The 21,896-nt window shown below is 38.6% G+C and overlaps 1 protein-coding gene across 1 annotated transcript; it reads left to right on the forward strand.

Moving 5' to 3' along the window:
- Positions 1-1,766: 1,766 nt before the first annotated feature.
- Positions 1,767-21,051, forward strand: CCDC39 (coiled-coil domain 39 molecular ruler complex subunit; the record flags this gene model as incomplete). Its single annotated transcript, XM_084267572.1, has 20 exons — positions 1,767-1,877; positions 2,515-2,634; positions 3,640-3,786; positions 4,845-5,003; positions 5,960-6,052; positions 6,137-6,265; positions 7,077-7,268; positions 8,901-9,004; positions 9,340-9,472; positions 12,529-12,723; positions 13,438-13,602; positions 14,140-14,277; positions 15,542-15,750; positions 16,988-17,111; positions 17,712-17,871; positions 18,584-18,690; positions 19,419-19,559; positions 19,699-19,878; positions 20,109-20,197; positions 20,892-21,051. 20 exons carry the CDS (start codon positions 1,767-1,769, stop codon positions 21,049-21,051), a joined length of 2,856 nt encoding a protein of 951 aa, XP_084123698.1.
- Positions 21,052-21,896: the final 845 nt, after the last annotated feature.

Below are 21,896 nucleotides of genomic sequence, written 5' to 3' on the forward strand. Positions count from 1 at the left end.
GCTGGAGCTTCCACCTTGTTATCACACCAATGCATCACCCCTGCACTGATGCCTTTTGTGCTTACCCCCATTTCTGATACAGTGCTGAGAGATGCTGGTCCTAAGAATTCATTTTGAAAAGCCAGCTGTCTACATACATCAATCCTCTACAAGTCTCCTCCACGTATATTAGAATCAAGAATACATATATCTTAAGAAGCCTGATTTTTCTGCTTACAGAAATTTCCCTTCTCCTTAATGGCCACATATCTTAGCTATCTTTTCTCCTCTTGAGGATGATCATCTTTGTCTTGGCAGCACTGGTAACTTAGGTCAAATTGCTGCACATTCCTTCGGAAGACACTCACTGTACTTTGACTGTTGTTGTCAAACAAGTTGTCACTGAGCTGCAGACTGTAAATGTGGACAGCAAGGAGGTCAAAACAGAGACCTTTGTCCATCACACCTTCATAAATCCCAGCAGGTAGACAGGAAGGTGTCAGGAGGCTGCTCGCTGCCTGTTACTGTCCTGAGCCACTGAATTTTCCTGCCCAGCTTGCTTCTTCAAAAATATTATTTAGCACATCTTAAACCATTCATAGCCCACCATGCCATGTAAGACAACAGAGATGAAAAGCATTCCTCACAATCTCTGTATTTGTTTCCCACGTAGCTTGAGGCACTGAACCCTGTGCCTTTCCTCTGTTTTTAAGAAACAAGGTTGCCTCCTCACACTGTTCTTTTTGTCTTTCCGTGCACTTAAGAATAAATTTAAACTTTTCTCAGGGGGGTGATCTGTGAAAATATCATTCACTAACACACACACCTATTTAAGAAGACCACTGTCTCCCACTACAGTCAATGTTACTATAGGCCCATATTTTGTAACAAACCTCGTTGCACACTCCTTGCTCCTTCAAACCACCTCTCAACCATTTATCAGTGCTAACTGCTGCTTTGCTCAGGCACTTTTAAATCATGTCTTGATTAATTCATGTCTTTTCAGGTGTTTCAGCCAGTCAGTAGGGCAAACAGCCACCCACAAAGGGCTTCTGCAGCAAGATGATGCTTCCTGCCAAGACTAGAATGATGGAACTCAATGGCACAGGATGATTTGTAACCCAGTACAGTCGGGCTCAAAAAGCTAACCACCAAATTTACTGAGGATGGGCATTAGTGTTTTCACCTGAAAGCAACCTCTGGCTCAGGAAACCCACCTGTTAGTCACTGGGAGACAGCGCCCTCTTCAGAAACAGGAAAAGTACCACATACCCTCCTAGAAATCTGCTGCTAGGTGTTACCAGCAACAGGTGAGCTGCCCTGCCTGGTCTGACCCCAGATTTGGTACAGCTGCAACGCAGGCTGGTGCTCAGGCAGGGAGGCTCTTGAGTCAGGGGAGACTGAGGTGGTGTCTCTACTGAGGGCCCTGGATCTGATGCCTTCCACTCAGCGCGGTTACAAGGAGCTGCACAAGGTCACCGCACCCCGGCAGCTCCGGTAACGCCGCTCCATGAGCCGGTGTGGGCACGGACAGCAGACATTCCCAAATTGGGCGCGCCCAGGCCACCCCAGGCCGCGGCTCCGCCCAGTCCGAGCGGCCCTGAGGAGAGGCCGCCAACGGCCGGCGCGAGGCGCGCAGGGCCGGCCTTCGGGCGGGGCGGGAGGCGGTTCCCGTCACGGCCGCTTCCCGTTTGGTCGGCCGCCGAGAACTGGCCGTTGCTAAGGCGCCCGGCGACGCCAGGCTAGGCCCCGCTGCAGGTCACATTTACCTGCCACCGCCAGCGGCCATGGACAGCGTCAGCAGCCGCTCCACCGCCTCAGTGCTGGCCGAGCTCCGCTGGGATGATGGCTATGCCATCCCCGTGGCCAACGCGGAGAACAAGGCGCTGGAGAACGAAGTGAGCGCGGCGCTGCGGCCGGGGAGGGAGAGGAGGAACCCTCCGGCAGCTCGGGAGGGCCCCCCCGGAGGGCTGTCCCCGCTGCCGCCTGGGGTGCGGAGCCATCGGACCAGCCCCTTGGCTCTGAGCGGGCTGCCGGGGGGCGGCACAGAGCCTTCGCCGCCGCGGCCGGGCTGCCCTGCCTGTACAGAGGGAGGGCAAGCCCGCGACTTCCGCAGAGTTGCGGCGGATAACGGGGAGAGAGGGTCCCGCCTAAAAGCGCGGGACCCGCGTACCTGCAGGGTGTGCGCCGCGGGGCTCCTGTCCCGTGTGCCGGCTGGGCACGTCCCCTCGCTCCTCGAGCAGTTCCCTCAGCAAAGCTCAGGGCTGCACTGGGCTGTCTTTGGCCGAGAGCTGAATGCCTGCCCAGCGTGTAATGCCCTGATGGGTTTAGCCATCTTGATATTGAGGGAAGTACTGCATGGCAAAGGTGTGCCACAGCCTTTTCTTCTGAAATCTCTCACTGCTTTAGGGCAATGTCCTGTATTAATGTACGGGTATGTTTTTTGAGTAGGCTGTGCAGTGACTGTATTTTTAAGTGGTTGGAGATATTAAGCGCTCAATGAAAAGTTTCCTGACATTTCTAACGCTTTAACAGCTGCAGAAGATGCAAAAAGAAAAAGCAAACCTGCAGAATGAGTTGACAGACTTTGAGAAGCGTATAGAAGCAATGAAAAATCATCTCAAAAATGTAACACAAGAGTTCGGCTTCACTCAGGTAAACCACTACCTCTTGCAGATCTGTTTCATCAGGCAGGCTTGCAGCCCAGCTATCTGTGGTTGGTATAAGTATGTATTTTGCCAGCTTTGTTAGAGATTTCTCAGGTCTTTATTCCAGGACTTCCATAGGAAACAAAAAGTGAAACTATATTTCTCAGTGTTAATATTTGATGGTCATTAAAAAGACCATCTGAGATCAAATGTACCTACAAGGAAGACAAGAAGGGTGCACTTGAGAATTCTTTATGAACGGGGACTTCTGTGGATGATAAGAAAAAAATTGGTCAAGGAAAAGAAAACATCAGTGTAAAGGAAAAACAAAATTATACTCTTTATGATGGTCAAAGAGTTTGTTGTGAAATGCTAGTAAGACATGAAAAACTGAGACAAATCAAAGCGACACACCTTTCAGATAAAATACCTAGGGTGAAAAAGTCTTAAGAAGATTCCCTGCAGCTGAACAACTGAATATTTTTTATACTAATCAAGCTTTAATCTGCACATAAACCCACAGCACATACTGATCTCCATTTAAGAGAAGCTTCTAGTAAGTAATAGATTTGTTATAATACTAGGAAGAAAGCCCCTGCTAAATCAGTGTTGCCAGACAGATTAGACAATATAGAGATACTACTATAGGCCAGCCTGTCTCTGCACAAAGCAATAAAATTATTTCTTTAGCTGTGCCTCCTGAATCTGACATAAAGCTAGTAGTGATCAAGAGACTAAGATCTTGATTTTGACAGATAATATTCTGAATCTTGGGTGAAATATCTCTGAATTGAAGTTTTTAGGACTCTAAATGGTCGGTCTGTGGATATCTGATACAATGCTGTCTGTGTATGTGTTAGAATACATATATCTGAGATACTGAAATCAAAACAATTAAGTTGCTGTGAAAATTCCTATGTTTACATAACAAAATCATATGCTCTCTGATTTGGGATTTGGTTGTATATAAAAGTTTGTTTATTGTAAAATGCTGAACTGTGTTGTACTCTAGTCTCTTTACAAAGCCAGAGAGAATGAAATTGAAACTGAACAACACTTTAAAGCTCTTGCTGAGAGAGAAAGTGGACATCTCAAAAGCGAGATTAAACGACTGGAAGATGAGAGAGTTTCCTTAAGAGAAAAGAAGAACAGTCAAGAAGTAAGGCTTAAAATTTTTCTAAGGGAACACCTGTATTGCAATTAGATTTTATGACTTGTCCTCACTTGCACTTACAGAAATAAGTCTGAGTCAAGAACAGGTAATTATAATTACAACTTAAAACATTTAAATTATGTGTAGGAAAGTAGAATTACACTAAGGATGTCCTTCCACAGACTAGTCAAGACTTAGCAAATATTAACTAGTATGAAAGACATAATTTCTTAATGCCAGATACACAGCCACATGGCCATATCACCACCTTGTTAATTCTCACAGGTATTTGCTTTATAGTTTAAAAATTAAATTGTTGTTGGACAATCTTCCTCCCTCCCCAACCCCCTCAAAAAAAAAAAAAAGAACAAAAAGAACTTGGGGCATGATTTCAAGAGGAGAAATTTACTTTAAATTAAAAAAAAAAAAAAATCCTAAACCCACAGAAAAGCCCTAAACCCAAAAATATCTATAATAATGTTATTACAGCTTTTTTTTATATTTAATGGAACTGCCTTTTTATGAATAATTTAAATTATTATTATTTTTTTCAATTTGTTCTCCTTATTAAGCCTGTTTGCAATCTCCAGTCAAAAGGGGTAGCAGGATGCAAGTATCCTTACTATTCAGCTGGATCCAGACTCTCCCATATTTTTGTCAGAGGTCTTTTCACAGTCACATGGGGCCATTTGTAAACTGTTGCATAGGATAAGGATCTAAGAACTGGGCCTTGGTGTGCAAGGGTTTGCACTTGAAACCCTGTGATGTCGCAAATTGCTTTTCTATGTGGAATAAATAACCTGCATGCTGTTATATCTTGCCAGAAGTTGACTTTTCTGGTTAATTTGCATTTTTAGGCTTATGGTAACTTGTTTCCACTTTAAGACATGTATTAGCATTCCTCAAGTATAGCACACAACTAACAAAGAGGAAAAATAGCAATTCTATTGATGACAAAATGGGTGTAAACTTCATTACAGTAGCTTGAACTGGTTGTTTCAATTACTACTCAGAGAAAATATTAAACTAAAATTAACCCTTTGAATTATCTCTGATTTTTTCAGAACACTATCAGTAAAACCACTAAGAAGTTGGAAAACTTAAAACAACAGATGAACTGTGATGAGGAAGTTCTGGAGAGCTGGATAAAGGAATCAAATCAGAAAGATAACGATGCTATCACAATCCAGAAGTATGCACAACAGGATGAAGGGAAACTAGGAGTAAGTAGAAATGACAGCAATGTTCAGAAACAAACCAACAAAACAGAGAACCACTTTAGCATTTTAAGACCTTGTTGCATTATCAAGTCAGGTAAGACAGAGACAAGTTTTTCTAGCACTGTGCTTTTAAACTGTTTTCCACTTAGCACAACAGTGCAATTCCAAATGAAGCTCATTTTAAAGTTCAGAGAGAACAGGTTTTACAAAAGGTGAAAAACTGAAACATTCAGTTGCTTGCTCACCTGGGTAAAATTCAAGTTTTAATTTTTCTGAAAATGCTCAAATAGACAATACAATGTTTTCTATAATTTAGTTGAATTAAGAGAGGTGTCTTTTAAAAAAAAAAACTATGCCAAATATGGATGAGTAGGGTAGAATTTCCCGCTAGAACTGAATTTGTTAGTAATCCTGAGAACACGATGTGACTACTTCAGTAAAACTGCCTGGTATAATGAAAGATGGTATAAATAGACATTCCAGTCACAAGTTCATACTTTATAAGGTTAGTTCTCAAGTATATTATTAATTTAAAAGTAAGTAACCCTGGTTAATAGTGTTTTGAGCCTTTAAATGCAGGGAGGAGGAATTTGATTTTTACTTACTAAATACATAACCCAAAAAATCAAGCGTACACAAAGAGCCTCACTGATATCATTTCCATGAGCAAGTCACACAGCACAGTAGTAGCAAAGTGAAAAAGCTGATGCTGATGACAGGTGCCACATGTGCATTTATACATGGTGGAGGGTTACTTTGGCCTTGCTGCAATCTGGTCTGAAAAGATTATGGTCTCTTGTATGACCAAATATTTTGGAGGCTAGATTCTCAGTTTCTTGTTCTCTAAAACACAATAAAAATGATGCCTCAGTAAGTCCACCCTTAATTGTAATCGAGCTTTAAGAATGTATAAGACACTATATATTCAAACATAATATTATAATACCCTTTTATTTTAGGTATTAAGCCTTCAAGTAGAAAAGTTGACCATGGAAGCAAATCGGAAGCACAGAGCTCTTGATAATGAGTTTACAGAAACCACAACAGCTCAGGTTTGTTTTTAAGGTTCTTAAAAATACCTTTGTTATACGTGAAATTTTTAACATAGAAATTATGAGGATGTTTTCTTTTAACAGATAGAGCTTGACAGGACAGCTGAGGATTTTCGCAGAGTTCATCAAGAAAGGCAAGAAGTCATCAGGCAGTGGGAGAACACAACACAGCAGATGCAAAAAAGAGATCAACAGATTGATCAATGTGCTTTGGTAAAACTGCCATAACCGATCCATATCAGTAAACCAGCCTACTCTGTGCCTATGATATTGATAAGAATTTTGCCACTCACACATAGATTGACTTGGTCTTTTAGATGTTTGTGCTTACCTCTATTTTATTAAGGTGTTTTGAAGTTCATCTGTTACTGAAATGTAATCAGCATTTATTTTGAAAGCAGTATCTCTCAGTGTAAGTAGTGGTTTAATTTTCAGTCTCAGGGTTGTTGAAAAATGCCAAGCATGCCAGTTTCAGTGTTTTCTCAGATCTAAGAAGCAACAAAGCGGAATGCTGTTTTTTAGAAAGTATGGACAGTCAGCTGCAAGGGAGGGATTCTGTGGCTGGGCTGCAATATAAGAAAATAGAACACTTAGATCTCAATGAATTAGTGTTTCTACGTCTGAACAAATGCATGGCTAATATTTATGGCAGAATTATGATAAATAATCACATTAAGGTTAAAATTTGTCCATTTTCTCCATTTCAAGTCTATCTTTTGTTCACATCATTTACATTCCCCTCCCCCTTAAATCATTCAAAAATTATTTTTATTTCATACAAACTTAGCGTGTTAAGGTTTTTTTCAGATTATTTGAATATATTGGAAGTTTCCAATCTAAAACGCTTGTAGTAGTTGGTGGTGTGATGTATTAGTGGAATAAAATAATTGAAGAATGATGTGATAACTGGGCTGTCTCATACAAACAGTAGTCTTGATAGCAACCTATCTTCTGGTTGTAGCATCTGTTAATCTAACACATCTTAACTAATGCAAACAAATCTAAAATGTTTTTATCCTGTTAGCTAATAGAAGAGATAAAACAGGAGATCAGAGAGAAAGAAATTCTGCTGAAAGAGAAGACTTCCTTTTTGGTAAATGAAACTCTCAATAATATGGAATATGAAAAGAAAATTTTTTCTGCTGAACGGGAAGCTACCAGCCTCCGAAATGAGTATCAAACTCAGGATACTTCCAGGATTCAGCTGCAGGATGAGGTAAAGTGCCAAATTTTTGACTAAATCAAGGAAATAGAGGAATAAAATTTGGTTTCTTGTTTTTAGACTGGACTCTTAATAATTCAACAAAATGTCTCCTCAGTTCACCCATGGTTATGGGGATCTGAACCCTCAACTTAATGCTTTCACTGGTAGTGATGAAGAGATTGGCTTCTATTGTCTGTTGTGTTGATATACAACGGCTGACTTTTCTCTTGGATGTTATAACACTATTAGATGTTTAAGAGGGAGGCATGTCTTGCCTTTAGCATACTTACACTGCAGTATTGTCTAAAGATGATGGCAATCTCTCTGGATTCCAAACAATTCTGCTCCTGCGCTCTGAGCAGGGAGTGTTGATGGCCTTGTAGTCACCTTAAAATTCTTGGGGAAAAAACAAAACAAAACAAACACTTTTATGTGGCTTTCTAATCAAGAGCCAGGGGGATAGGGCCGCCCTATGAACAAACCATGCTTGATGCTGTCCATACATACTTTTAATTATATTTAATATGCACTTAAAGCTACAAATGAGGTGGTGCATTGCCTAATTACTTAAATGCCTGTAGAAATATTTCTAAGTAGTAATTCAAGACTATTGGCTCTGTTGAGAGCACTTGTATTACTTACATTTTTCTCTCAATAAGAAAATGGTAACACTGGGCTACCTGGCAAACTTGGCAATTTAAAAAAATAAACCACCACAGAAACAAAAAGCCTACAACCCCCCCACCTGCATCTGCTGTTGCTCTAATTTTGGATAGCTTTTGTGTAGCAGATAGTTCACAAACTGAACATCCTAATTAAACTGCAGATAGCTCACACAAAGTGTAGGCTATTAGCTTACCCTCTAATTCATGCATACCTGAGAGTTTGTGGAATTTGGATGCTTTAATCTCAAAGCTGTGTGATTATTGCTTGAAGTTTTTCACAATTAATACTACATAATGTGATAATGAGAACAGTCTCCCATTATTAGATGTCAGAATATCACTGGCATGCATGTGAGAAACAAGAAAAGAAAGAGACTTACAGTTCAACGGACAACATGTGACTTCCTAGTTTCTCAGTCTGGCACAAAAAGAGGCTATATATACCCTTGGTCAGGTTTCTTCATCTGTGAAAGTGAAGACAATTATATTTACACTGTTAAGTGATATTGTGAAGACTAATGAGCTCTGGATTGTAAATTATTCCTATCCTGTTTGCAGTTTTTACCAAATTAAATGTCTCTGTATTTTTGTCACAGTATTCCCTTAATCAGAATGATTATAGGTACCCAACAAAGTTTGAATTAGAAATATTTATTACATTATAAGGGTATCCATGTTTGCAAAGAACCTCACCAAACTCAGCTGTGCTTTATAAAACCCTGGTTCCACTTACACAGTTTCTGTGGGACAAGAATTGCAGCCCAGAGCACCTTCATAGTTCATTCAGTATTGTCAAATATTTTCTCTCAGTAGCTGTGCTAATTTACAGCACCTCAGAATTGTCAGGATTTCTCATCTGGAAAACACTGGTAAAAAGAAACAGAACGTGTTCCAGGGAATAGGCCCCTTACCATTTTAAACGTTCTAACATCTACCAACATACCAAAGAGCTTGATTGCTCCATTTTGTAATCCATTAGCTGGATGCTTTGAAATCCACTGTGGACAGAGTTGCTTCTGAGCTAGAGTCTGCGAGAACACAAGTAACCAGTCTGAAGAAAGAAATTCAGAAAAAACAAGCCAGGTAAGAAACAGACATTTAAAAATACCATTTTTAAGGGCTACTAATACAATCGAATCCTAGAGGTTGAAAACAACCTTAAATGATGCTGATGATTAAAACCTTCAACCTTCTGGTTACTTTATGTCCTGCATAGTTTCTGGCACTGAGCAATTTAGGAAAAACTCCTGGTAATCCTTGTTTTTTAAAGGGTGTGAAAAAATCAGTTAGGGCCTTGGCTATCATTCAAGTCTGGCTTGCTTTATTAGGCAACTGCTCAGTAAGGCATGTTGCTTGGTTTTGGCTGTGCTAGATATGCAACATACATTCAATGTGTTAAATCATGTGATTTTTTGTAGATTAAGCTTTCTTAAAGAAAAAAATGCAAGTCTTTCCAATAAGTTGAAGCTTGTGACTGAGGAGACACTCAGTTCAGAAGACAAAGCTTTGAGGATGGAAGAAATACTGAAGGAAGAAGAAAGAATTGTCAAGGTAAAATGTTTTTCATAACTTCTGCAAATGAGGGTTCATTTGAATTTGCAGATCTATCTACAATGTTTAGGGATTATAAAGGAATGTGAGTATTAGTAGGACACACAGCTATTCCATCAAATGATGAAGTAAAGTGCATGTAGATACATCAGTATGTGTGCTTGGAAGACTCTGGAGTAAAATAAGTGGTCGAAGTAATTCAGTAGTTCAGATGCTGGAACAGTCATTGCACAGATCAGATATAAAACCACCATTCTGACTGCATCAGTGTACTGAACAGGACACTTCTGACATCAGCTAAAAGCTACTTATAACTTTGTGGCTAGATGGGAATAAAATTACTTACTACAACATGGCAAATTTGGTTGTGAAGACAGAGTAATGTTTTTCTTCTGCTCTGAAATAATACTGAAAAAATTCAAAATCTGGTTTAGCTGTTTTAGGAGATCAAACATTCTGTTTTATGGGCTGCTAGGGAGTGAGGGTCCCTGAACTTCTAAAAGTTTCCCATCAATAAGGTTGTTAAGGAGCAAGGGTTTTGACAGGATGACTTTTCAGTAACATTACCACTGAAATGTTCTTGGTTTTAGTAAAACACCCCTAAATGTACAAACCTGCCAAGAACTATGATTTTGGCAAAATGTGATTTGAAATCTTTTGATCAGTTTTGGTTGGCCTAGTCTCTTCATTATTTTAATTCTACTACATGATACTCTGATAATTCTAATTGTGAACTACTATGTAACTACTATCCCACTTTTAATTTCATTTTCATGATGAATAAAGACTTTGATCTGTTAACATGTTACAGTATGTACAGGCTGTAATATAGTAACTATTTTTTATGTCTAATCATACTTTTAAAATTTGAACCCCATTACATATGTTGCAAATTAAGAATAAAAAACTTCTAATTTATTACCCTCTGATGCACTACAAAGGGCTTTGGAATACAAGCAATGTTGTAATGCAACCACCTGAACACTCCTGCATTTCAGAAAATGTTTCTGTTTTGTCATTTTGCTGCTAATTCTCTTATTTTACTACTTAGCTTCTGAGTGAACATGATACAGATGGTTTGGTTTTTCTTTTTTTTTTTACATTTTGCTGGACAACTGAGTATTGGATGTGCTGAAGTTTATCTAACTGTAAAAGAACCAGGTTAAATTGTAATAACAAAACTCTATCTGTGCATACCCAATATACATTTTTTCCCTTATCTTGTGTTTCCTGTACCATGTATGTGAAATAATCCCTTGCAGTAGATTGAGGGTTGTTTTTTCAAACTTTTAAACTCCACAAGACGTTAACTGTATGTATCTTTTTAAATATACATAAACAAGAGAGAGGATGTCTTGTTTCTTAAGTTACATCCCTTTCTTACCATTCTGTTTTTTCAGATAATTTGAAAAAAGGTGGAATGATAGCCCACTTCATTAAAATGAAAACCTTATTTTCTTGCCTTTAAGACTGTTACTGGGATGGCTAAACCATTAGCAGGGTTTCTCTACTTGCATCTGCGGTGGATAACCTAAGATGACATTGAGCTTGGCAGCTCCACAGCTTCAGGGTAACTAGGATGAACTGTCCTTGCACAGTATCTGCCATGTATGAGTTAGAAGCATGCTTTCCATCACCATTAGGCACACATGGCTGTTTGCTGCACCTATTGATTTACTGGGAAGAGATATTTGCAGTGGATGTGGATGACATGTCACTATTTTGTGCTTTAGTTCTGTGACAAGTCTCCCTCCTCGATCTGTGACAAACACTGTTGCACAGTGAAGCTTAGTGAACATCTCCTCTCTTCTACCAACCTCTTAAAGGGAAAGAAATAATTTCTGTCACATAAATAAATTTAGATGTGCAAGAAAGGCTATGAAATGAAGGGCAAATCACAATGCAGTTTCAGTTGATGAATTCATCACTGTCATTAGCTTCAGAAATACAGCTCAGAGCTGGGCACATGCATAAAAGCAGTTTACTTCCCAAATTAAATTCCTTTGTTCATGCATGATCCAGATGTTACAGGGCCACAACTATTTCATATTAAACTTTCACTTGTGTTTTACTTCCTGAGTTTTGGATTTGGAGTTGTACTATCAGCAAGTTCAACCACCAAAAAAATCTTATTGGTAGAATGTCATTATGAACTCTCAGAGGAGTTACAGATTAATATTATGTAGTTATTATCAGTGTAGAAAAGTGAATTCCAAGGTGTTTTCCTGTATTAATTGAAATATGGGTCTTCAAGGTCTATATCAGACTTCAGCTAAATCTAAATGAGTCACACATGTTGGAGATGCACAGCCTTGAGCTTTGGAAGGGCTTTGGTTATTTAGGTGGTGGTGGGTGGAAGCAAGGAGAGAAAAAATAAAGTTGTCTTCATTTTTAGGGTTATAAGAATAAAAGTATTTTTGTTTTCAGTACATTTTCAGTACCTGAAATGTCCAGCATTGTCTTACTGTAACAAACCCTCCTAAAACCTCATTTCCCGCACTGATTTAGATGTTAATGGCAACTTACCTCTGGGAATAATGAAGTGATTTTAAAATTTGTAATTAAATTTTCAAAGTTATGCCAACTTACATGAACACACATATGTACATACATGTGCATACACACACAGTTACAATTTTAATAAACCATTGAAAAGCTTTGTATTACACTTCTCCAAACAGTCACATATACTAGAAGAAATAGGGAGAGCTTTTTTGGAAAGGATGACAGAAGTTTAGCTTTCTGAAATGAGTAGCGTTTCCATAGTGGGGGAAAAGAAGTTATGTAATTGTATGGTAAGATCAAAGTTTTTAAAAAAAGAAGTTACTTAAACAAAATAAAAAAATAATTTTTCTTGTCACCCATTTTGAAGACCTATGAAATTCTGTACTCATATTAACAGATACAATATTGAAATCTTTTCATGATATGAATCCTATACATGATTAATAATTCATGATCTGAATCCTATACATGATTAATAAAGGCAAGTAATTCCTCAGAAGAAAGTTCTTATGTGATTATTTCTTAGTACTTAATGATTAATTTGTCACCAGGAAAAAGAAACAGAAATGAACCGGCTAAAAGAGCTACTTTTCAAGAAGACTGAAGAGTTAAAGGTGCAAAAGGACAAGGAGAAGTGTATTCTAGCAGAAATTGAGGGAAGTCGAATATCACTTAAAAACATGAAGACCCGACTGCACAGACTGGATGCAGATGCATTAAAACAACAAGAATTGATCTATAACCAGGTAAAGTATTAACATGCTTTCATGCTAGGATTGTTCCTTGGGCCTAATGAGAGTAAATTGAGTTCTGTAATCTTTACCAATGTCTTAATGTTTTGGAAGTGCCATGCTGTATAATTTGAAGTCTGCATTTATTTCTGTATCTAGATGTATGGATAAAACTGAAATATCTGAAACTTGCTGTAGTATCACCTACATTATGTGCTTGTGTATTTCATTATTTCTTGGATTTGCTGCTCTTCCCACTAATTTCTCAAATCAATTCTTTACTTTGATCCCCCTGAACCACAGAGACCTCAGGGTAAATTTTTAAAGCAATACAAGAGGTACATGCCAAAATCCTGTTATTTACTAATTGGATTTTATGCATATTTTCTATGCATCACTTTGAACATTTGCTCTTTACATCAGCATCCAGTGGCAACAGCAAGTTGGCAACTTCACTGTAAGCCTCCCTACAGAAGACTCTGCTGAGTGTGCTTTGTTGCTCTTCTAGAAGATTACCCCATAACCATCACTGCACATCAGTCATCTAAGAGAATTTTCCTAATGAGGTCTATCAACCATAACTTATTATTATGAAAAACAACAGCTTAATTAGGTGACTGTCCTAAAGTCAACATTTAGATCCAAGTTTATATCCAGTGCTGTAGCTTTATAGGAAGGCTATAATTGCTTATCTCAGAGTATTAATTCTCTTCAAAATTATTTTAACAGGATTTTTATATTCAGCAACTACAGAGAAGGCTGTCACGGTTAGAAGGGGAGGTTGATGCAGATGAAAAACAAGTTCTGGAAGCAAAAGTTGCTGAACTTAAGAAAACCTTAGAAGAAGAAAAAAATACCTATGATATTTTAAATGTGCAGCACAAAAAACTTCAGGTAATCTTAGAATATCAGGGTGACTGTAACAGCTAGAAAACTCCATAAATTGAGTAGACTGGGTCTTATCATTTAATAACATGGTATTAAATTTAAAGATATCTGTTCCTGTAACCCATGTGGAGAACTTCATACATTCCTTAGGTTAGCACAGGCACCTTAGCAGGAAGACAACCACTGAAATGTTGGAGAAGCAGGCCTTGCTTCCATTTCAAGGTGTGACTGGCTGCAAACATGTGAATTTATCAGTAGGACCATGTAGAAATAGAAATATATTTTTATTACAGACCAAAATATATTATTATATTTAAATGGCCTCCTTGGCTGAACGACCCGTATCACATAAATAACAATTACTACAATGCCATTACTACTGCAGCAGTGCTCTATGCACTGTTTGCAGAGCAGCATATGGACACAAGGTGATGATGGTTTCTGTTTCCAGGACCAGAAACTGGTCCTTACTAAAAGTAACTGGTAACTTTTGGTACAAACTATGTTCACTGAAATAAATTAAACATAATTTATTTGGAACAGAGTGATGTCCATTTCATCAAGAAAGCAATGGATAAGACTGGAGAAGAAACAAGCAGTATGATGGTCAAGATAAATGAACTAAATCTTTTCAATGAGAGATCAGACCAGGAGTTAAAAAAAGCTAAAGCAATTAAGCAGGTACAGTATTATTTGGAATTATTATGGTGTTAAAGAATCTTTACTACTGCAGAATATGTTTTTTAAAACACAAAATCTCATGACTAGGTCTGAAGGCTGTTGTCTGCCTCCCACAGTGCTGCATCATTATATCCACAGGAACTCCCTTTGCAGTTTCTTAATTTATGCCCTCCTCCCCAGACTTCCAAGTCTCTTTCATCGCCAGTACCTTGACTAGGCTAAGTGTTGTTCAAGTTTCTTTGGGTTATCAATTTAATCCTGTTACTTATACCACACTATCCATCTGGTCAGTGGTTGGTTGTTGGGGTTTTTTTCCTGAAAAATGATTGCCTTTGAAACAGAAAATGTATGTACTGTTCAGGGGCATCCTTACCTAGCACTCAATTTTTATTCTCGATCTATGATGCCACCTAAGAAGTTTGGCTGAGTTTTGTAATCAAATTACAAGAGATTTATTTTTTTCCCCAGCAGATGATCAGGATCTAGCTCTATTCCTGTTATTAGAAATAAAATGGAAGTCTTTGTCCCTGTATATTTTGATCAAGTTCCTAGTCCTCTAATTACTGCACATTTTACCTGCAGTAAGCTCTAGCCTTGCTAACGGAAGCACTAAAGTAGTAGAAAAATACAGGTTATAAGGAGCAGAGGAAGGTTTTGCTGTTGACTTAACTGGTGTGCTTGCTCCTACATGAAAGCTCTTTCCCTAAACTGGAACTTTTCTTTGGGGATGAAATTCAGGGGGATAAAACAAAGCAGCTGCTGGCATAAAAGAACTCAGAAGAAATGGAAAGGGTTTTTTTTTTTAATGATGCAAGTGTTTGTATGCTAACAAAGTTCTCACTTGATGCTTTTGACAAGCTTTGGTACATACTAATTTGCTCATCTAACAACATGTCTTGGACCTACAGAATCTAGAACCTATTCGAAAACAGTTGTAATGGTTCAAGTGAGATAGTAACTGTTAAGAATGTTCCTTGTGAGGTCTGCTTAATTTCATTGAAACCACCTAAACCAAAATAAAGTTGCAGATGGAAAAGTCTAAAAACCTGTAGCTGAGTCTGAGGAGCACAACCTGCCCCTATTGCACTTGCCACGTAAACTGTTAGCAGATGAGAACATTTTTTAAATGCAGTGCAAAATGAGTATTTCAGTTGTGTATATATATAAAAAATAAAATAATGGATGCTTTATAAAAATTATTAATAAGTAATCTTACATAAAAATGATGCTTTCTTAATTTTGAAACCTTTTTGGGATTTATTAGGAGATGATAGTTGAAGATAATCTCTTAAAACTGGAACTGAACCATCTTAAAGATACTCTGTGTAATAAAACAGAGAAAGTTCTAACACTGGAAAAACAAAAGCTGGAGTTAAAGCAAGCCATAGCAGAACGAAATGAGGAAATTAAGATTCATACAGCAATGCTCGACTCCCAGATAAGGCTTGGGGATCAGGAACGGCAACGTGTCAGGTAACTGCATACATGGAACTTGTAACTTTGAGTACATTTAAAGGGGGACTTGATGGAAAAAAGAAGCATTTTACCTAGTTTCACCAATTAAAGCAATTCAGGATGAAATAAATCTCATTCAAAGTTATATACGGAGTCAGTTTAGGCTAGCAAGGGATCCCTTCTCTGAGATCCAGCCTACAGCTTTAACAACTTGGCGTACAAGAGTACTATTTATTGTTAGGGAAGATCCTCTACAGCACTGAGAGGAAATCTCAGCTGCAGATGTCTTTCTAAAGTGAATGGTGTGTGCATGACCCTGCATTTTTTCAAACCAATGAGGAAATGGGGTCTCAGTGTGTCTGCAGGTTTGACAAAGTACGTACAATGGAAAAGTTGCTTTTACGAGGGTTTACTCACAATAATACATCTGATTTGACTCATACACTAAGTCTTTGTGTTTTGTGGTGGATTTGGGTTTTTTTGTTCATTTTAACAAATGAGTTCTCCATTATGTGTCCTATATAACAAAATTTAATATTCTGAATTAGGTAGGTACCCTCTTACAAAGCAACCACACAGGAAGTAACTTTTCCCTTCTGTATCAATCAGTGCAAGTATCTGGGACATTTTTTTTAGCTCTGAAATCCCAGTATCTCTATCCAGCCAAAAATGGTTTCAGCAGCTGAACTGCTGAAATCTGGCAGGCTTTTTATTCACTTCCCTGCTAACCACACCCCACACAATAGGAAATTAGAGTGATTTAGTGTGACTGAAGCTTAACTGCTCACCCAGAGTGCAGACTGTGTGGCTTTTTCCCTTTGATAATTACACAGCTAATTGATACTTCCATGTAATTTGATTTGGGGTTGTTGCCTACTGTTGCTAATGCTCATCTACTAGTGGCAATATTAAGATAATATCAGCAGGGGGCAGCTTGTGCAGCTGTAGGATTTAAATGCCAAACCTTTAAAAATTTTGGGGAGGACAGTGGCACAGCCTCCTGGGACACAGTGATGTGGAATACAAAAATAAATTTTCCTCAGCTTAGATCTGCAAAAGACATGTAGGTAACCATAAAAATGGATGAGTTTGGCTGGGAGAACATGGAAAGCAACAACAAAGAAATGGTAGTGGCCCAACTGCTGCCCTATCTGCCTTCTGGTCCCTGGGCAGGCTGGAATAACACCAGTCGTTTAAACTGCCCACAAAATAGTACAAACACTTTAACCCATTTGCTTTTTCCATAATAAATCAGTGCTGAATTTCAAGATCACCTAAGCAAAATTGATAAACTGCGACGCAGATATGAAATTCTTACTGTTGCCATGATGCCACCGGAGGAAGAAGAGGAGAAAACTCATGCCTACTATGTAATTAAGGTATTTTATTAATACATTTAATAATAATTCAAGTATTTAAGCTATGTATCCCCCTGGGGTTTAGCCAAGTGTCTAAGACAACCTCCTTGCCTACTGCTTACCTTCAGTTTGTTTTACACGATCTGACACTGTTGGTTATTTAGATGTCCCAGCCCTTTCCCAGGAGACTCTGCAGTCAGGCCTGGTGTCAGTGGAGGCTTAATACTGGGCAGTTTGAAAACTTTCACTTCAGTGCTCATTAACTGCAGACCCAAGCACTAGTCGTGGTAATCGATTGAAAACTGAAAACAAGCTTATCAGTCTCTCAGTGATCTTAAGTTCTTCTACCCTTCAGTTATTTTTAGGTATAAATACAGTATGGTAAAATCAGTTACTTGGACAATGTCAGCTTTCCTCTCACTCAGCTTGTCATTTGGAAAAAGATATGATATAACCCAGTCTTTATCCATAGCTCCATACCCTGATTCTCAAACAAGAATCTATTATTTTTGATGTCCACAAATCCTCAGGTTTCCCCTTAAAAGGTTTCCCCCTCCTTATCTACATCTGATTTTAACCCCTAAATATTTCCAGTCACTTAGACATCAGCTTTATTTTCAGGCTGCACAGAAAAAGGAAGCACTTCAGCGTGAAAGTGATGATTTAGATGCAAAGACCTGTAAAGCTGAAAAAGAAATTGTAGCTCTGGAAAACACTCTGTGTGTACTTAACCAATGCAACAGCAACTACCGAAACTCTTTCAAGGAAGTCACAGAGACAAGTATGTAAAATTGGTATTTGCCCCCTGTCACTACCAAAAACTTTCCACACAAACCCAAAGCAATGAGTTATAGATGATGATGTAAACTCAGGTATCTAACAGGGAAATTCCATGGCACAAATGAATGAATCAGAGACTGAACTGATAGTAGCAAAAGGAGCATAATTCACATGCTACTGTGAAGAGTTCAACAAAATAAGCATAGAAGAAAGTGTAGGTGTAATTAAGTAATATTTAAGTTCTGATGTATGTGTTGTGTTTTGCATTTGCACAGGGAAAGGGGGGAAAAATAGTAGCCTGTAATGGGAAAAAAAAGAACAGGAAGTTACAACTTACCTATTGCTGTCACTTCAACTTCATAAGCTTGCTCTCCTGAGTGGAACTTTGTTTAGCTTATAAAAAACATCACCATCCGAAATTATATAAACTTAATTCTAAAAAATACTTGATTATTTAACTTTTGTGCCCTCTGCTGGCTCTGGAAACAAAAGCTTTTAAATCACTCTCTTTTGTGAAGCCAGGTACTTTCACATCACTGAAAAATTAGTAGTAGAGTATTTAAAAAAACCGAAAACTTAAACCTGTAATACTCCCAACACCCATACAGTAATATTCTATGATGTAGTTACTGTAAAGTACAACTTAAAGTGAAAACTAAGTTGTATACATTGCGTGTCCCGCATGAATGCTGCCTCGTTGTTTGGGATCACAGGTGAGGAGTATGAGGAAAAACTGAAGCTAGAGGAGGAGAAAAGGGCTGCTGATGAAAAATACAGATACAAAAGACGACAGATCAAGGCCCTTCAGGAAAATCTCCAGGTAAAATACAAGCAAAAGTTCCAGTCAGCCATGCAAACTATCCTAGTGAAAGGACAGGGAATCTTTCTAGATGATACTCTGTTTTATTAACATCAAGGCTGCTTCAGTTTAAAGAGTCTTAATTTAGTTAAAGCAAGCCAGGTGACTCTTAACTGAGGAGGCGGAGCACTAACTGCAGGTAAAGGAGAGCTTGTGCTCAAGTTCCACATCAAGGATTTATTCTTTGTTCCCCTTGTTATCAAAGCCCACTTGGCCCCTAACAACACCTGAGCTCTGCTGTGTGACATTTTAGTTGGAATTTCCTTAAGCACAAGAGATGAAAGTCACTCTGCTAAACCCAAGTGATGGTTCTAAGCACCGAGCTGATGGATACAGGTCAATTCCTATAGCTCACTCTTACCACCACGGGCCATACACCTTACTTTATTTCTCAAGTCCCTGAAAGTAAAGAAGAGGGGCACTTAATTTCATCACAAGGAAGCCCTAGGAGATAAGTAGTGTTAAGGCATACCTTTTCCTGCCTGTTTATATAACCACAAAACCACTACTACAGAGCTGATTTTATTCATTCCAAAGGTGCCCATCTCTTCCCACGGGAAACAATCTGACAGGCAGGAAATTTTGCGTTGCATTATCAACAGTACAAACTGCTTGAGCTATGTTTAGAAAGTAAAAGGACTATCAAAACTATTTTGTGAACTAAAACTACCATTCAAATTAATTTGCAGAGGATGGAAAAAGAACTTGATATAGTACTGCAGCAGGAGGCCCTCTTCCAAGAGCAAAAGAAGGAAAGACAAGCTCTTATTTTGCAGCTAAACAAAGACATAGAAGAGCAGAAGCCAAAGCTAGACAGGGTTAAAAAACAGGTCTGTATATTCATTAATGACTTCTAACTTTAGAGTCATAGGCAGTAATACGGTTAGAACTACAGAATTTAAACTCAGCAGGTTTCTGAGACTCCTGTATTTTCAAAATAGCAATGCTTTAACAAATATTTGTTAAAAGTGCTCCAGACTGTCCAGAGAGATTCGGTCTCTGAAGAAAGCTCAGACAGAAACACAGGAAGAAAGAGACATTGATCTTCGTGAACTGAAAAGCTTCAGCAAAACCTTCAACAAGTTGCTAGCTGATGTTCTTGAAGCAAATCCTGATCTAATTACAGCCTTTCAAATGTACTTTCACCAGGTGAGCTTTCCAGGTAACTAACACCAAAATCCTGATAAGCTTTCTTATACTGCTGAGTGTCTTTCATGGGAACTCCTACATTCAACAATATACTTAGAGTAAAACAGCAAAAAAGTGTTAATCTGCTTTCACCATCTTTTCTATTAGGAAAGATTATGAACATTCCTGATGTGCCCAGTGCCAATATACAGCCATTAGGTCAGTTTATTTTTTTCTTTCCAATTTTTTAGTCCAATTTAGAGCTTCCTACAGTTCCTTCTGCTGGTGGCAGTCAAGGTTCTCGATCACCATCCACACAAAGCTCGCTAGCTTCTACCAGGTAAGTGCTAGTAATGGTGTGTTTTATTGGTTTTATTGTAAAGTTTAAAACAACAAAATTAGTCCCTAAACAACAGCATTCCTCACTCCTGAAGGTCTTCACAATGTCTACCTCCTGAATACTATAAATAAAACCTTTTTCCTTATACTGTCCCACCCTGAAGTTTGATTCTTCTAGCTCACACACTTCCTTCAGCATCCCTGGCACTTTAAAACAAACCAGTAATTACCAAATAATTACATCTAGTTTTGCAACTGTGCTCCAATTAAAAAGTAGCCTTATATTATTATTATATTATTTAGCCTGCTCTGGCAGGGGGGTTGGACCTGATGATCTCTCGAGGTCCCTTCCAACCCCTACAATTCTGTGATTCTGTGATTATAAAAGATTAAGTTTTTGCACGTGGCAGTGTGAGCTCCCTCCTGTAATTAAATAGGGCAGACGTGTGGTTGCACTGATGGCTTTTCCCCCTGCTCAGCACACATGCAACCAACACTGTGTGCACCATGCTGAATCAGTCATGAACTGCTGTTCCCAGAGGCTCAGTGATTGGCAGCAATGTCTACAGCAATCTCTGTAGCAGCTCTTACTGAGAACACACACAGCTGCTGGGCAGCTTTGTCAGCCACCACTACCAGCTCTGTTTTAAGACACTGGGATTCCTGTAACTGATGAATAAACTTTTGTCTTTCAGATCATCCAGAAGCACAAGTTCAGGCTCCAGTCAGACTTCACCAATAAAAGTCATAGATCTTAGCTTGACAATTGACACTCCTGCAGAAGCAGCTGGTTCACAGCCAGCCAGCAGAGTTGGAACCTCTGATACTTCTAAATGCAAAAAGGTTTTTAAGTAGTCTACAGTTCACAGTCTACAGTTCTGTGAAGGCTGTAAGCAGAAGCTCTGTATGCCAGTTAAGGCTTCTTAACTGATTAATGTGACTCAACTTCCTTATCAGGGTCTACCAGCAGTATTAGTGTTAGTTTCTACCAGAAATGTATGCTTCAATTTTCTTTTACAACATGCAATAAATTATCTAGGAGAAATGGTGAGCAGGTGTTTTGTATAATAAAACAAATGTAAAGATTTCTTTAAGTTCTCATGTTGCTGCGGGAGAACTTAAGATGCACACAACCCTTCACTGGCCATTCATCCACTTATAACAAAAAGGAGAGTTATGTTAAAGCCACAAGTTTTAGTAAACTGGTATCTCACTGCTATCAAAACAGGTTTAATACTACACTGCAGCAGCTAGGCAAGGAAATGGGTGCTCCGCTTCAAAATCCATGTTTACTATTACCAAATACAGTATCTTTATTGATAGCTCTCTATTCAAAATTACACAGTATCTGTTTTGCAACTGACCTGTACCTATGGCACTACTTGGAAAACTTGCAGCTGAAGTGTAGGTGCCTGGGTATAGTCTGCCAGGTATCTGCTCCTTAGTGTGTTCTGCCAACCACCTTTGGAGAACTCACTGGAAAAACAGCGTAACTTTTTCCACAGCAACACAACCACAGCCTTCAGGCTACTTGTAAGGCAATTATTTATCAACAAAAGAGCAACTACCCACACTACAACTCAGACAATAGCCACTGTTTTAAAACTCTTCTACTTCAGGTAGGTTAGGTTGGTTGGTTTGGGTTTTTTTACATTACTCAGACATGTTTGATGCATTTAAAGAACACGATCTACTTGCTT

The sequence above is a fragment of the Gallinula chloropus genome (genome assembly GCF_964237585.1).
Source record: "Gallinula chloropus genome assembly, chromosome: 8".
Taxonomy (NCBI): domain Eukaryota; kingdom Metazoa; phylum Chordata; class Aves; order Gruiformes; family Rallidae; genus Gallinula; species Gallinula chloropus.